Source organism: Anas acuta, chromosome 6 (genome assembly GCF_963932015.1).
Source record: "Anas acuta chromosome 6, bAnaAcu1.1, whole genome shotgun sequence".
Lineage (NCBI taxonomy): Eukaryota > Metazoa > Chordata > Aves > Anseriformes > Anatidae > Anas > Anas acuta.
Window position 1 is genome coordinate 11,197,385 of NC_088984.1, and position 14,883 is coordinate 11,212,267.

The 14,883-nt window shown below is 37.9% G+C and overlaps 1 protein-coding gene across 6 annotated transcripts in view; it reads left to right on the forward strand.

Moving 5' to 3' along the window:
* THSD7B (thrombospondin type 1 domain containing 7B) overlaps positions 1-14,883 on the forward strand; it is a 321,145-nt gene that overhangs the window by 130,690 nt on the left and 175,572 nt on the right. For all 6 annotated transcript variants that reach the window (XM_068687381.1, XM_068687382.1, XM_068687384.1 and 3 more), the window contains exons 7-8: positions 7,591-7,746; positions 9,449-9,646. In XM_068687381.1, coding sequence (XP_068543482.1) covers positions 7,591-7,746; positions 9,449-9,646 — 354 coding nt within the window. The remainder of the gene's footprint in view (positions 1-7,590; positions 7,747-9,448; positions 9,647-14,883) is intronic.

Here is a 14,883-nt window from a genome sequence, read left to right on the forward strand (position 1 = left end):
AGGGACTTGATTCTGCTTAAAATGTGTAGGGATAGATACTGTTAATTTTCCTTTAGGTGATTTTTGATTTGAATATACCTTCTTTCTTCTTTCTTCATTTGTATAATTCAGAATTCAGGACAGATGAAATAGATTCAACTGATTAATTATCTCTTTGACTTTTGCCATTTTTGGTAGCCGTGTGGTAGCTGTACATTCATTGTTCTTAGATAACTTTTAGTCTTTGTAAAACTATTTATTGCGAAAGTCTTTATTACTTTAAAAACCCTCTTTCTGTTGAGAGTTATTCAACTCTCACCAGTTAATGTCCATAAGTTTTTGATTTACTCATTCCACTGTAATTTTCCAGCCTGTACCAAAACTTTTTTTTTTTTAGGATGTAACTCCACCAGTTTATCTTATATATGTTTATTATTATTGCTTGACATGCTGTTGTGTATGTCCATAGCCATAGCAGCAAAACACATGTATACTATTTAAAGCTCCAATCCACTTTATAAACCAAAATGGCCAGAAAGTGTTCCCCTGTATTCTCATGAAAGTCCTACTTATGCATCTCAAAATTAGTTTTATGGCCTTTATCCTTTCTTGTTTTCCACAAAATATTGAGCTTTCTTCCCACTTCTGATAGACAGAAATGTCTAATTCCTTCCTACACGATGAGTAAACTTTTTAGACTCTCTTGAATTCCCATATGGAGATGTTTAGGCACTGCATTTTATTTTTCAGAAACTACTGGCCTCTTTGGACTTGCACAGAGATGTACTTGAGGATTCCTTTCATTCACGTCCAATATTATTCTGTATTTATTCTCATCCCTTTCTTTCTGCTCTTTGTCTCTCTTTAGCTCTAAAATATGCATTTTTGCCTTCTTTGCTCTGTATGCCCTGTTTCCTAATGAGGACAGCACTTTTTTCTTCCTGCAAGTTTTTTTGTTCTGCTCTGAATCGTGATCTTCCAATGGGTGCCTTCTGGGGGATTAGTGTTTCAAATTGGTACATGTGGCATCTGTTCAATAAACTATGTGCAAGTACTTTCAGGAAGAGAGAAATATCAGCAGAGTGTTATTAGAGTGTGCCATCATCCTCTTGAGTGTTAGCTGTCCTGTAAACCACCAGGTCCGATTCTTTAGCACAATAAGTTGGTTGTGCAGGTTGTTGTCATCCTGCATATTTATTGGGAAAAGACTGCATTGATGCAGATAAGCTGCCCATAAGAGTTGGCAGAGGATCTGCACTATTTGAATGAGCACAAGCCCTGTATGGAGTATGAGCTCTATATTAAATGCACACTGTTTTTTCAAATTTATGCCGCTGAAGCTGCAGGAATGAGAAGATTGATTTACTCTATGGAAATTAGAATGTAGGGACTTTGATGTTAAATCCTGTTGTCCTCTTCTGGTTTATGAAATTGAAAAGGAATAGGTAAAAATATTAGTAATAAGAAAACTTGAATAGGACCACAGGGGACAGAGCTGATGGTCAGCAGTAGCATGAAAAACTGCTTTGTTTGACAGGCTGGGCTGATGATGCAGCAACAGGAGAGTGCAACATGTGGCCTGATTCACAGAAATCAAGTTCTTAGATGGAACTAAAACCCCATAAACCAAACTGAATGCCCAAGAATCGCCCTCACCCCAAACTAGGTATTTATCATCAGGATGACTGAACTGGCTTGAAGAGATGAGAAATATACCTCTGAAGTGTAAAATATATTCAGGCAAGTCTGCATCAGATTTATATTGCTGGGATGCCGAGTTATTGATCTGTAAGCTCACCAAATGCTGAGCAAAATTTACGAGATAAAACTCACATAATGGAAAAATAAATATGTAACAGCTGGCTTCTTCAGGGGAAACCCTTTAGAAGCATGAGAGGAAATGATTTTATTCAGATCTTTGGGGTGCTTGATATTATTGTGTAGATCTGTACTTCAGAAATTTTAGTTTGAATCCATTAGGGAAAAATACATTTTCCCTAATATGTTTTAGAGGTATTTTATTTTCATTTTTTTCTTGTCGAGAAACTAGTTAAAGAAAAATGAAAAGAATGTTAAAAAAAAAAAAAGAAGAGAATATATAAAAAGATTTTGACAATGAAAGGAACGTGTCTTCTGAAAGGTGCCTTTAAGAGAACCTACTTTTTCAGTCTACACGCTATTTGATATGACCATGAAATATTTATCTCTTTATAAATACATTTATTTACATAGCTGGCTTTGGTATGCAGCAAATAATGTGCTGCCCAGTCATTTTGCATGAGATATCAGGTTTTAGTTCAAGTTTTTATTTTTCAAATCTAAGATATTTAATGTGTTTGTATTTTGTCGTTATTTCCTGCCACGGGAGCTGGATTAATTTTATTCAGAATCCTTGTTTTGTTCTGATTTATTTTGCTCCGTTGTTGTTATGAGGCAGGGGAGCTGCAGTGTACTCAAACAATGCTGCTCATTCAGATGAAAGAAAAGGACAGATTTGTGTGGATGCTGTTGCACCCTGAAGGGGAACGCTGGAGAGAAATGACGAAGAGGATGGTGACAGGGATGCTGGTCCTGCAACAGGAGTCATTCAAGCTAAATGGAGCTCGCAGAGGTGGGACAGCTCTGCGTGAGCTGCCCTTGGGACACCTGTCCCCAGGGAGCATCACTGACACCTCCAAAGTGGCACTTCATCTGTGATACCAGGCAAATTTCCATCAGATTCATATTGCTGGGATGCTGTGGCCCAGTATTCTCAGGACAAAGTTCTGAACTCTCTGAACATGAAGTGCTAATAGTTTATGTTGCTTCGGTAAAATTCTGAGGATCTTTAGTGTCCTGAAATACATTAAGCTATTGTTGCTCTTGGCAATCCGCTATTAACCTTCTTTCATGCTGTGATTAGCCTTCCATTTATACTTTGTTTCTTGTCTTTTAATTGATAATAGGACTTGTGCCTTGTGGCTTCCAAACTAATTGATTCTTTTTAGGAGCATGAAAAGATCCTTTCCATCAGGGATGGGGTGCATTAAGCTTTTTTGATGGAGTGATACAATGGGCTAGGGTTGGTGCTGTTTCTGGGCTAGTTTAATTACATTCAACACATCTCCTTTGTATGATCCTTTGTTTTCACTATAAAAACAAGTCTTTCAGACTGGAGAACTTACTTACCAGTGTTGTGCTGGTTTATCCCTATTGTGTTATACACGTGTAGGTGTTTTTATAAAGAATCATTCATTCCTGATTTTCTCAAGTAATTTCCCTTCATATTGATCCAACTCTCTTTGGATTGTAAGTCCTGGCAAAGGTAACAAGAACTTTTACAAAGATATGGCATCACTTTCCTGTACCCTGGTTATCCTTAATTAGGCACAGCTTTGCTAAAAGGTACAGTAGATGTCTGGTTGTATTGCCTTAAAAATTGAACATTAACTTATATAAGGCCTTGCCAGTATATAGGAGATAATCCTGATATATTCCAGATACATTAGTGATAATTATAAATGTCTCATTTAGGTGTTTATATGAGAAACATTTGTTTTTCATTCTGAAGGGAAAATGAAGTTAAGGTCCAGGGGAAAAAAAAAAAAAAGAAAAAGAAGTGTTAGATACCTCCTGAGGAGTGAAAAACCAAATTTGAAAGCAATCATTGCAACCAAAATACAGCCCTATGTATTTCTCTCTCTGACTGGCCATCATTGCTTTTTAACATAGTATTGGTATGTATGCCAGCAAGTACGTGCCTATGTGACTATATTCACAGATAATTTATTTATTGGCTTAAAATTACATTATGCAAGTAGTATCAGAACTGATTTCCTCTTCCACTCTACCCCCAAATCACTACCTTAGTAAAAATATATAGAGAAACAAGATACTTTAGAACCCAATTTATTATCTCCTGCTGGTAGCAATAACCTGAAAATAACAGCAAATAGTAAAATTTCAACTTGAAGCAGACACTGGTGCTGGGAACAGCTGTAGTCGCATTTATAAAGGATAGATTCAATATAACAGCTAAAGAAATGTGCAATGTTTCAGAGGCTTCCAGATTAGTACTTGATTGCTTTTTCAAGTTTATTCTGTAGATTGAGAAGAACACAGGAATTTAAAATATATGAACAAATGTAATAAATAAGCTGCTACTTGAACGAGAGATACTGCCTCCCACCATTCCCTCCCTGACTTCTCTGCCTTTCCCCTCGCCCCCAAAAGATGACTACTGCTTTTCCAAGGAAAATAAGTACATAAAAAACAGTTTTTCTAGGTGAATGTAGAAAATACCATTACAAAGTCAATTACTGAGCACAGTCAGAAGGCTGTCTGGTATTTAAAGACAGGCCTAGCAGCTGTGTTCATTTATTGTAGGCATAATCTGAGTTTTCTTTATTTATATTTTTTTCCCTTCCTGAACAGGGAATCCCTGTCCAGGCTATCTGCACTTTTTTGGAGGCTGTGATGTGTGAGGATTTTGGCATTTAAAAAGTTCATAGAAAAAGACACCTTATAGTTCATAAAGAGAAGGATGTTAATTAGAGTATAAAAGAATGGCAGTGTTCAAGAAGGTACTGAGGGTAGTGAGTATTGCTTTTAAAGAACTTTATATGATTCATGAGTTACTATAAAGAGCTGAATTAAGTTGAGGGTGTTAAGATGAAGCTGAAAAGAAACAAAACAATGTCAAAGAGATGGAGAGGCTTGAGAAAATACTACAGATGGCTAGTGAATGAAGAGAGTGGTAGTACCTGTTCAAACCAGAAGAAAAACATGGAGAATTAGGGAGAATCGATTACTCTCAGAGCTGAGACAAATGTTTGTAGAAAGACACAACTGCGCCATTCCAGTTTCTGTGGTCCACTGCCATGCAGCACGCAGATGGGTGAAAGATGAAGCTCAAACATCGAGGACGTGTCAAAGAGGGCTGTAAAAGCAGCCCACCTCTGTGCTGCTTCTTCCTCTGCACTCAAAATCTTCCCCCATTTCCTCCCTGCTACAGCTTTGTAGCAAAAAAGTGAAGGCATAGTCACCAGATTAAAAGCAACTCAATTTGAGCAGACACTCAGGCAAAAAATCCCATCAAGCTTTTAAGTAAAACTGATGGAAATCAACTGATAGAAATAGTTGTCAATCAAATTGCTGTCAAAGAGACAGAACTCTTTTATGGAGCCCCACTGGTCCATCCACTCCCTCTGGCTATCGTGCTGGGAATGGTGGGTCTTTATACCCACCTGGTTGTTCAAAAGAATGAGATTGTATGCGTGTTTCCTAATGCAGCTGGTTTCTTTTTGTTCTTGGCTTATTTCTGAAGACTTTCACTGGAGGATTGTAGTCAGTGCAGAGTGAATATAAACTGGCACAGCCCTAGAATATATTTGGATTTTTGATTAAAATAGCCTGTGCATTTTCTGATCTACATTTCAAGACTATATAGAATGGCTCAAGGAAGTAGGAAAAGGAGCAGTATTTTTCTAGGGCAAAGTAGCATATTGCTCCTGGGAATCGTAAGGGGAAAAGAGCAGCCAGTGCTGGAATTAAATAGAGCATCAGCCCAAGGGAGGAAGAGGAGTGGGAAGCTGGTTGTCGGGGAGAAGGCGGCAGGCATTTCCACCAAAATGGGAAAGAGTCTTCCATGAGTCTGATATAGCCAGTAGGCTCAGTTTTACACTTGGTGCACCAGCAATAACCTGGCCTTTTAACTTGGTAATATTTTTTTTCTTGTTTTTCTTTCATTCAAACTAAATTTAAAATACCCTTAACAAAATGAGTTAGTTTTCAAAGCAGGAGACCCAACCTACTTTATCTAATATTCCACATTTCAACAGTTAAATTGCTTCTACATTACAACTTAAAAATCAGTGAGGAGAAAAGAGCCATTGCTAGCAACAACACCTTCGGTTAGAGCACAGTAGGATTGGACTTTATTCTTTGGGTTTACCATGTGCAGTCAGATTTATTTCCTTTCATTTATTTGACTGAACTTTCCAAAAACGGTACAGGTTTGCAAAGCTTGATGCTGAAAGGCAGGTTAAGCCATGCATGAGACTTCTTTGTAAAATGCATCCTCTTATCCTTAAAACTCTAATATTTATCTCATTCTGTCTGTCACTCTCCTTGCATGGTCTCTAGAAAAGTTGTGCTTATGTTAGCATTCAGCTGAATTGGATTTATGCCATGTTGTAATCTCTAAATGAACATGTCAAAGGCTGTAGAGTGTCTCAAAAATCATTCAGAAAGTGGTCTTTTTTTTCCTAATGGGTTATCTTTCAGGTTAGAATTAAATCACAGCTGTTGTTTAGTCCTGTTATTCTGATGAGTTGGAATCATAAGTACTGATACTGGTCTTAAATCTTAACTTTAGGACTTGTAAATTGACATTTACTGAGATTTTGAGCAGTGAATTCATGTGTTTAGAAGAAAAAAATAGTGTTCTTTAAAAGATTTTTTTTTTAAAGCAAACAAGTAAGTATCAGAAAAAAGAAAAGATTGCTCATGCTTTTATAAATGCTTTACCAGTGAGTTTCATGCATGGAAAATGGACATTAAAAAAAAAAAAATGAGGATGTAGCACACTCAGTAGCAATAAAAATTAACGAAGGCTTGGTAATACCATAGCAGAGTAAACACAGACAAGCCTTTGCCTTTTGAAGGACCATTTTGATACTGATTTATCTAAAGAGAAATCCAAAGTCAGCCCATCATGTAGTTAAAATACGGTGTTGTATAATGACTCAGAAGATAGACTTAAGTCTTCTCCCTTCTTTTCCTTCCTGCTCCAACCCCAAATGAAAAGACGAGATGTTAATTGAAAGTAGAAACTGCATGTGATAAATGAAAATACAAAAGGTATTTTCAAATACCTTTCAAAAGGTATTTTCAAAGCTTTCCAAATTTATTGTCAATATCAACAAAACCAGTACATGGTAGTTTGAGATCAGCTTGTCTCTTGGATGCAACTTGGATGGAGAACTGCGCAGCTGATCCATGCCTTCCTTGGATGGAGGCAATTAAAATAAACACCTCTACTGCCAAGTGGGAAAGTCTCTTTCTGCATGTGTGTGTGGAAGAAATGGAGAGCGCTGCTCATTTGTTTTTTGAAAGCAGATGAAGAAAATGTGAAGGTCTGGATTTGGTCTTTGATCCAAAAGTGCCTGTGCTCCTGAAGGATGATTTGCAATCATCCCCCTGTGCTCAGACTTTCTTTTATCTGCCTTTGCCTGCTTCCCAGTTACAATGTGAGCTTTTTGGATTCCCTTCTTACGCATCTTTCTCTTCAGTTTGAAGAGGTCTCCTTGTGTATAAATGCAGAATAGATTCCAGTCTGTTTTTCTGGCATTGTAGAAAATCAGCACTGAATTTATCAACGATTTCCCATTAAGCATAGTCTGAAATTGGCCTGCTGAATATGGATGATTTAGATAAAACTAAGTGCCTTGCAGAACAGAAGATTAACTTTTCGATCTGGGAGTTAAGTCACTCAAAAAGCAGTGCGTTAGGGTGTGTTTTTGGAAGCTAACGCCACCAGTAAACTCTGGAGCTCTGTGCATTGGTCAAGGTAAAATTAGACTCCTTTTCTTTTTTTCTCTCTCTTTTTTTTTTCTTTCATTTTCTCCTTAGTTAGTAGACCAGTTGATGGGAAGTTCTGCCTGGGTCCTGCTCCCTCAGCCTCCCAGCTATGTAACCTGCCGTGTCCATCTGAGTGCGAGGTGTCTGCCTGGTCGGTGTGGGGCCCCTGCCTTCCTGAAAACTGCCAGGACCACCAGGGGAGAAGAGGTAAGGGCTTTTCTTACCTGTTGCTTACAGCGTTCTGGGATCTAAAATGTAAAATGGAATATTATAACTTTGCAGAAGCAGTGGTGTCAAATTCTACATTGGGGCCCTAATGTATGTGTTTTTAAATTAACATAGGATGGAGCTCTTACAGGCGCATACAGGACTGGAAAAGCTTTAAAAGCTTTTTGCAGTTATTCTTGAAAGAAAAAAGGGATGAGATTTTCAGCCTGATTCAGATCCTCTTTTCCTGCACTGAACTTGTAGAAAGGGAAGATTTCTTGCGATAGCAACTGCAGACCTCCAGAGTATGAGGGGTGTCTCTCTCCCATCTCCTTCAGAAGTCCCGCAGGGTGCTTTGGCTCAAGGGGAATATAGGCATGAGGTTGAAGGGACTCAGGACTGAGCTGTATCCCATAGCTCTGCCATGTTGCAGTTCAGGCTGAGCCAAGAGGTTTTCCTGGGTTAGGTTTCAATTCCTGGAAGAGGAGTATGCAGCTATCTATTAATATCCCCTTGAGCTTAGTAGCCCAGAATACATGCTGTTTGCTGTGACACTTGGAGATTCATTGCAGAGCCTTTCCTTCCTTTACAATGAAAGTTGGAAACATTACTGTTGGAGTTGTGTCAGAGAATGAATATTATTATTTGGAAATTACGCTTTTCTGAAAACAGCAAAAGTTTTTAAAGTGACTTGATCTCTTCAGAGTGTTTCAAATTACAAGGAATTAATATAAGTATTTCTAAATATAAAGGTTTGCAAAATTCATTTCATTTTTAAATTGTTATAAAATGAAAAAAGAACATTTTAAAATTGTGTCGAATCATTTGTTTTTGCTGATGTGAGAATGGTGGAAGTTTGGTCTGTTGTATTTTGTGGGAATGTTTTATTTTTTATTTCCTTTTCTGTTTCTTGTTGTAAGGCATTTCTATGTGGTCTCCACTAATGCTGTATATTTGCCCAATGTCTGAGACACTGTCATAGGAAAGACCACCACCTATTTCTTCTGCCTTTATAATAATTGTCATTTACATAAAAAAACATGCTGAAAGGTACTTGCTATTAGTTCTGCATTTTATACAGCAACCTGACTTTTGGTTTTATTCAGAAGGAGGTAGATTATGTAATCAATTCTTTCATTATTTCTGTAACCTTTTTCTTCCACTTTACATTTGAATCTACCAATTTAATAGAATATCATTTCAAAGAGGTCTGATATGCATTATGTATCAGAAATCCTTATACCTTCATAAGGCAGAATACTAATTTCATAGTAAACTGCTCTGTTGTATTTTAAAACAGGTTTTGTCAGTAGTGGATTCCCAGGCAGAGTGTAGATGTCCTTTATATCTTCAGCTTCTTTACTGTTTCTCTCTCTTATCTCAATTTTATTATTACATTAATATATGCATCAATAGCTAATTCTTTGTTTTGGACATGTCTTTTTAACCCACGTTGACTAAAATGAAAAAAGAAATATGAAAAATACGGGGCTGCTGGAATTCTTGATGTGCTATTGGATTTTGCATGCCCAGATTGTGGGAAATCCAGCCAGATACCATCCCAGTCAATTCAATAATTGCAAGTGGTGTTCTCTTCTAAGTCTTTATATCCTCCAGTTCCAGATGCCATAAATAGTCTTCTTTCTACTAAATTTTTGGTATATTTTGCGGTTGTCCAGTTAATTCACTTTCTATTTTCCAGGCTTTAAAATGAGACAAAGACATGTAATCATGGATCCTGTAGGCCCTTCAGCGGGTTGTCCACATCTAGTGGAATCTATTCCTTGTGAAGACCCAGTGTGTTATGAGTGGATTATTTCAGAAGGAATATGTGTGACTGACCATGGAAAATGTGGACTTGGAAACCGCATCCTGAAAACTGTATGCAAGAACAAGAAAGGTAGGTAATGGTGTCATCTTAAAAGCTTCCCTTTAAAATGGATTTCGTCTGAAGAGCAGTGAAAATTATTTACAACAGCTTCCTACTGAATTTTTATGAAACCTCTGGATTTCTGAGTTGACTGTGGTGATCACCAGTGTTAATGTTGCCTGTGATTTTGCTTGGAGCCTCTGGTCTGTTTTATTCTAAATGAGATGGCTCACCAGTATAGGTCATGTTTTGCCCCTTTGGCCTACAGTGTACCTCTTCCATGTGACAAGAGTGTGATACCAATGGCTTGGTTCTCCCTAGAATACTTGAATACTTTTTTTTTTTTTTTTTTTTTTTTTTCACATACTGTGCAAAAGTAGGGCTGTCACGGAGGCCAGCAGCACCATGGACACAGTAACAAAATGAATCTGGCTCTTTACATTACTTCTGTCCTCAGTTTTCAGCATGCAGTTTGAGTTTGTCTTTTTATAACAACCCACTTACCATGATATGAAGAAATGTGGAATGCTCAGTTGTGCTGTTAAAATTAATACAAGAATCTAAATGAAATGACGGCAATAAGCAATGCTTTACTCACTTGACAGCAGTTTGAGACCTGCAGTTTACACGTTGTTAATAATGAATAAGTACATTTTTATACAAGGTTTACAAACAACCAGCAAAGGCTGATTTCTCGTACATGGTTTGAACTTCAGCCAGAAGTTTCATTTCTTGATAAGGTCAGTGTTGTCAGATCTTTAGATTCAATTACATGGAGCACAATTTTGAAGTTAGACTTTACTGTCATCTCAAAAGTGGCAAAATCATGGAACTTTAGAGCCTAATTTTATATCTGAGATGAGGAATTATTTTACGTGGTGCTCAGACTGATCACAGGAAGCAATATCAAGTTGATAACAAAGAGGGGTTAATTGGCAATTGGTGAAAAATAGTGTGTCATTTACGAGTCAATGGTATCTGGCAGAATTGAATTATGGCTGCTTTGTCCAAAGAGTAAAGATTCTTCTGAAATAAACTATAACTCTATGTGGCTGTCTTGCAAGTTTGTGGAAGTGGGGCAAAATCTTCAACTGTTGTAAAAATGACCTAGCCAGAATAGACTAGAGAGCTCTCTCTCAACTCTGAGTGGTCTCTTCAGTTGTGTGATCGTAACTGTAGGTCCAGTCCTGCAGTGATGTGTGCAGATGGAGCCTTGTACTGCTAAAGAGCACCATGCACTTCGTGCTGTTAAAACTGTGCCAACATCCATTTCTGTGCACCAACTAGAGACTCGGAAGGAAAGAATATAATGTGGCAGATGCTCATTGATCTCTGATCAAACTGTTCTCTGTGGCTATGATCTTTAAGAAGCCAGGCCTTTGAAGTGTCTCTTCTGCATTTAATTGTTCAGAAAGATATTGTAAGTCTCTTTTTCACTTCCATTACTCTGTGCATGTTCTAGTTACAAAATAGCAATATTGGGACATTCTTCCTGCCCTGCCACCCCAAAGCAAACATTGTCATGATCATTGTCCATTTCTGACTGAGAAGGCTTCCCAAAATGGATTAGAAGCATTGGTTATTACTACTTGTAGGGTTTCCTGAATTTTTGATCCAATAGGATAGGACTGGCAAAGTCCTTAAAAAAAAAAAAAACAAAAACAAACAAACAAACAAACAAAAAAACTACACTACACTAATATTAATTGCTTTCTTTATAACCTAGTGATTCCCACGGTAATAAATGGTATATTTTTGGGGGTAAAAGCTGGAGTAAGCAGTAGGACTGCATAAAGTGTTTTGCCTGGCTTAGTTGGCTAATAGGTAGTGGGAAGCCAACAGGGAGTCATGGGAAACTGTAAGAGAAATCAGGTTACAGGTAAAATAACATAAGCACAGTCTTTATGCTTAGCATTTATATAGAAGTCCAAATTCTATGCAAGCAACTGCCTTGCTGAAAGCATTTAGGGTACTGCTTTTTTGTTGATATTTTCATTTACTTAAGCACCTTTTGTAGAGTTCAATGCTGTAGCCTAAAATTCAGTCATTTATCCATTGTCATCTATGGTTAGCGTGGTTGCTCAGTATTCCCACTGAATGCCTAAAGAGATGAAAAGACAAAAATACACTTTTTGGATGCTGTTAAATGACAAAATCCAGTGTATCTCATCTTAACAACAAAGTTCATTTGAGCCTGCGTTATGTTGATTAGGATACTTAGGTTCTTCTTTGTATCGCTCCCTGCAAGATACCTTTATTTTCATATAAATGCCAGACTTCTTGGCATGATGCTGTCTTACTGTTGTTGCAGTGTGTTTGTTCACCCCTACTTCAGAAGATGAAAGCAGCAGATGTGTCAGTGCCATTTGTCAGCCCTACTGCAGAATAGCGTGGCATCGCGGTTTCTTGCCCTCGCTCGTCTCCTCCTCTCCCACCACTCCCAGTGTGGCTGTGAGCACACATCCTTCATGAGCCCGTACTCTGCTGTGTGATGCCGTGCTGTTGCATGCTGCTTTCCACAGCGTGAGGCCTTTTTCATGAGGAGACTGTTTCTTCCCTCGCCAAAAATGAGCCTTAATTGCGTTGACTGCAGTAGGAGGGAGCTGGCCATGTTCTTCACTAATGTCTCCCATGGCAGAGGTCTTTGCTGCTGTAGGTGTAGCCTGTGGGATCCAGCAAGGTGGGGCTTGGAAGTATATCTTGGTCTCTGATGTATGTTGCTGGACAGCGGGTAAAGTTAACAAGGCGCTAGCCCTAATCTGTCCTATTTCTGGTCACCCTGATGTCTGTCCAATGCCACATCTGTTCCACACTTTTGGTGCCAGCTCACTGTGTCAAAGCATTACCTTCTTGTATGGGCTTGTGGGAATTTCTGTGACTTAGCGCTTTTACTTCCACTTAGTCTAGAGATGCAGAAGATTTTGTTGTTGTTTCTTAAATAGGTTAATGTAGGGGGTCCATAGTGCCTCCATGAGGCTATAGGGCTATATTATGTACAGCTCCTTTCTTGGAGTAGCTGGAGTCTATCATCTGTGATTTGCAGCAGCTAGCTTAGATGAGGATGTGGAAGGAATGAGCAGACCATGATTGTCTAATTTTGTGATTGTAAGGTGTCTGCTCCCATCTCATAGGGTCTGCAATCTCTCTTAAGCTACTGAACATGCGTGATACTTGTGAGAAACTCTTGGTCTATATCCCTCAATATGGCTCTTCTGTAGCATCAGAAGACAGTAGTCAGTAAAAAGATGTAATGAAATAATATGTAAAATAGGAAAGACATGTATCACATGCTTCTTCCAAACATTTTTTCAGAAAGGGGTTTGTTATTTAGTTAGTGAAAGACAATGGATACTTTGGGGAAATCAGTGCATCCAAAAGAATAATGCAGGAAAATGGGTGATGGTACTGCAGATTAGACTATATAACTGTATCCTTGAGATCAAGGAATGTATTTAATTTTTTTTTTTTTTTTGTATTCACAAACAACCCATGAATTATTAGTGATTTTACTCAGAGTTGTTTAAAGTTGATCAACAAGGAATTGAACAGTCAATGTATTCCTGATCAGATAGCTGCAAATATTTGACACTTACATTTGGTCAGTCTTGATTACAACTGACAAGCATTACTGTGCATTGACCAGATGAATATAACTCTGAAAAGTTTCCAGTTCACTTGCTGTCCTCAAATATTATTGTTCAGTAGATACAAAGCCATGAACATAGTCAAAACTTTCTCATTTTAGAATGCAATTCGACAGCAGCCAAAATGTATTTTGCTTTGTTTTTGGAAGACAACAGCCAAAATTATGTTTTATACGCTCTGCTCCTTATGTCTTTGTGGTATCTGCAACCATATTGTGTATGGTGAGACAAAGGGAATGCATGGTGGTAGCACTGAGCAGAAAGCTGAAAATAATGTTAGACAGCAGGATTTGGCCTGGGGTCAGCAGGTGAAAGTTCATGGACAGGAGCTGGTGTACCTTTGTAGGTAGTTTCACAATCTTTTAATTTAGACACAAGACAGACAATTAGAATTAGCATATAAACATTGTTTGGTTCAGTCTGGTGGAGGAATTTGGGAACCTTTTTTTAAATCATTTTCCATATCTACAGTACAGTATTAATAATGCATAAATAGATGGAAACAAGACAAATGTTGAACTAAACTGTGATTATTAGAAATGCACTTTATAGTCACGTAGGTTGTGAACACAGCAGTGATTGTGCTGAGGAGTATGCCAGGTTGCACTGGGAACATATGTAAAAGGAACTACAATACATTCATGAAATAACAGGCATGACTCATAAAAAACAACGATTCATTTTTCAAACATTTTATAAATGTTTTTTACAATACCGTCAGCTAAATCGCAACTAGTAGCAATGCTCTTGAATGAACTGTAAAATGTTATTATTCTGACTGTTTTGCTGTAAACCCCATGTCATCATTTATTAATTTGCTTCTGCTTGTTCTGATACCTGCCGAAAGAACAATTCATAACAAAGTTGATTTCTCAGTGATAGTGAACAACCTAGTGTCTAAATAATAATAACAATAAGGAATAGTTTATATGTAAAGTATTAATTGTTTGAATCAGAAATTATTAGATCAGCAAAGTGGTGTAATCTGGGTAAAAAGGTAGTCTGATGTTACTGGATTAAGGTTAAGGTTGTTTTACTCTACTTCTAGTTACTAAATCTAATCAAGACAATGTAATTTAGATTAGAAAAAAGCAAGGATCTAGCAGTTCAGAGCTGCTGAGCATTTGCCATTCCTTTCTACGCTATCAGCTTGGGTATCTGGGTTGTTTTGTGGGAATTGAAGTTGCAGAGTTGTTTTGCCTTTTATGAAAGTATTTAATACAGTTGCAAATAATTGGTCAACTAGTCATGCAGAGTGTGTGGAATGGTAACTTGACACAAGTGCTGGACCCAGAGGAACAGCATCCTGCTGCCAGAGGTGCTCAGAACAACATTTCTCTTCAGCTTCACTTCTCAGAACAGCACAGCTCTTCTGTGGCACCAAAATGACTGTTCCAGGGAACCGTGACAAACCCACTTCCTGCCTCACCTTGGTGCTCCCAAACAGAAGTTTCTGATGCAGATGATTTGCCAAGGTGGTAGCTTAGAAATAAAGCATGATGCTGTTGCAGCTAACACGGTGGCAAGATTTTTTAGTAAGTAAGTATTCTGGGTGAGAATGTTAATAGCTGAAATAACCTACTGGCTTTAAGGTGCTGTAGTTGTCTGTGCAAAGGGGGCAGC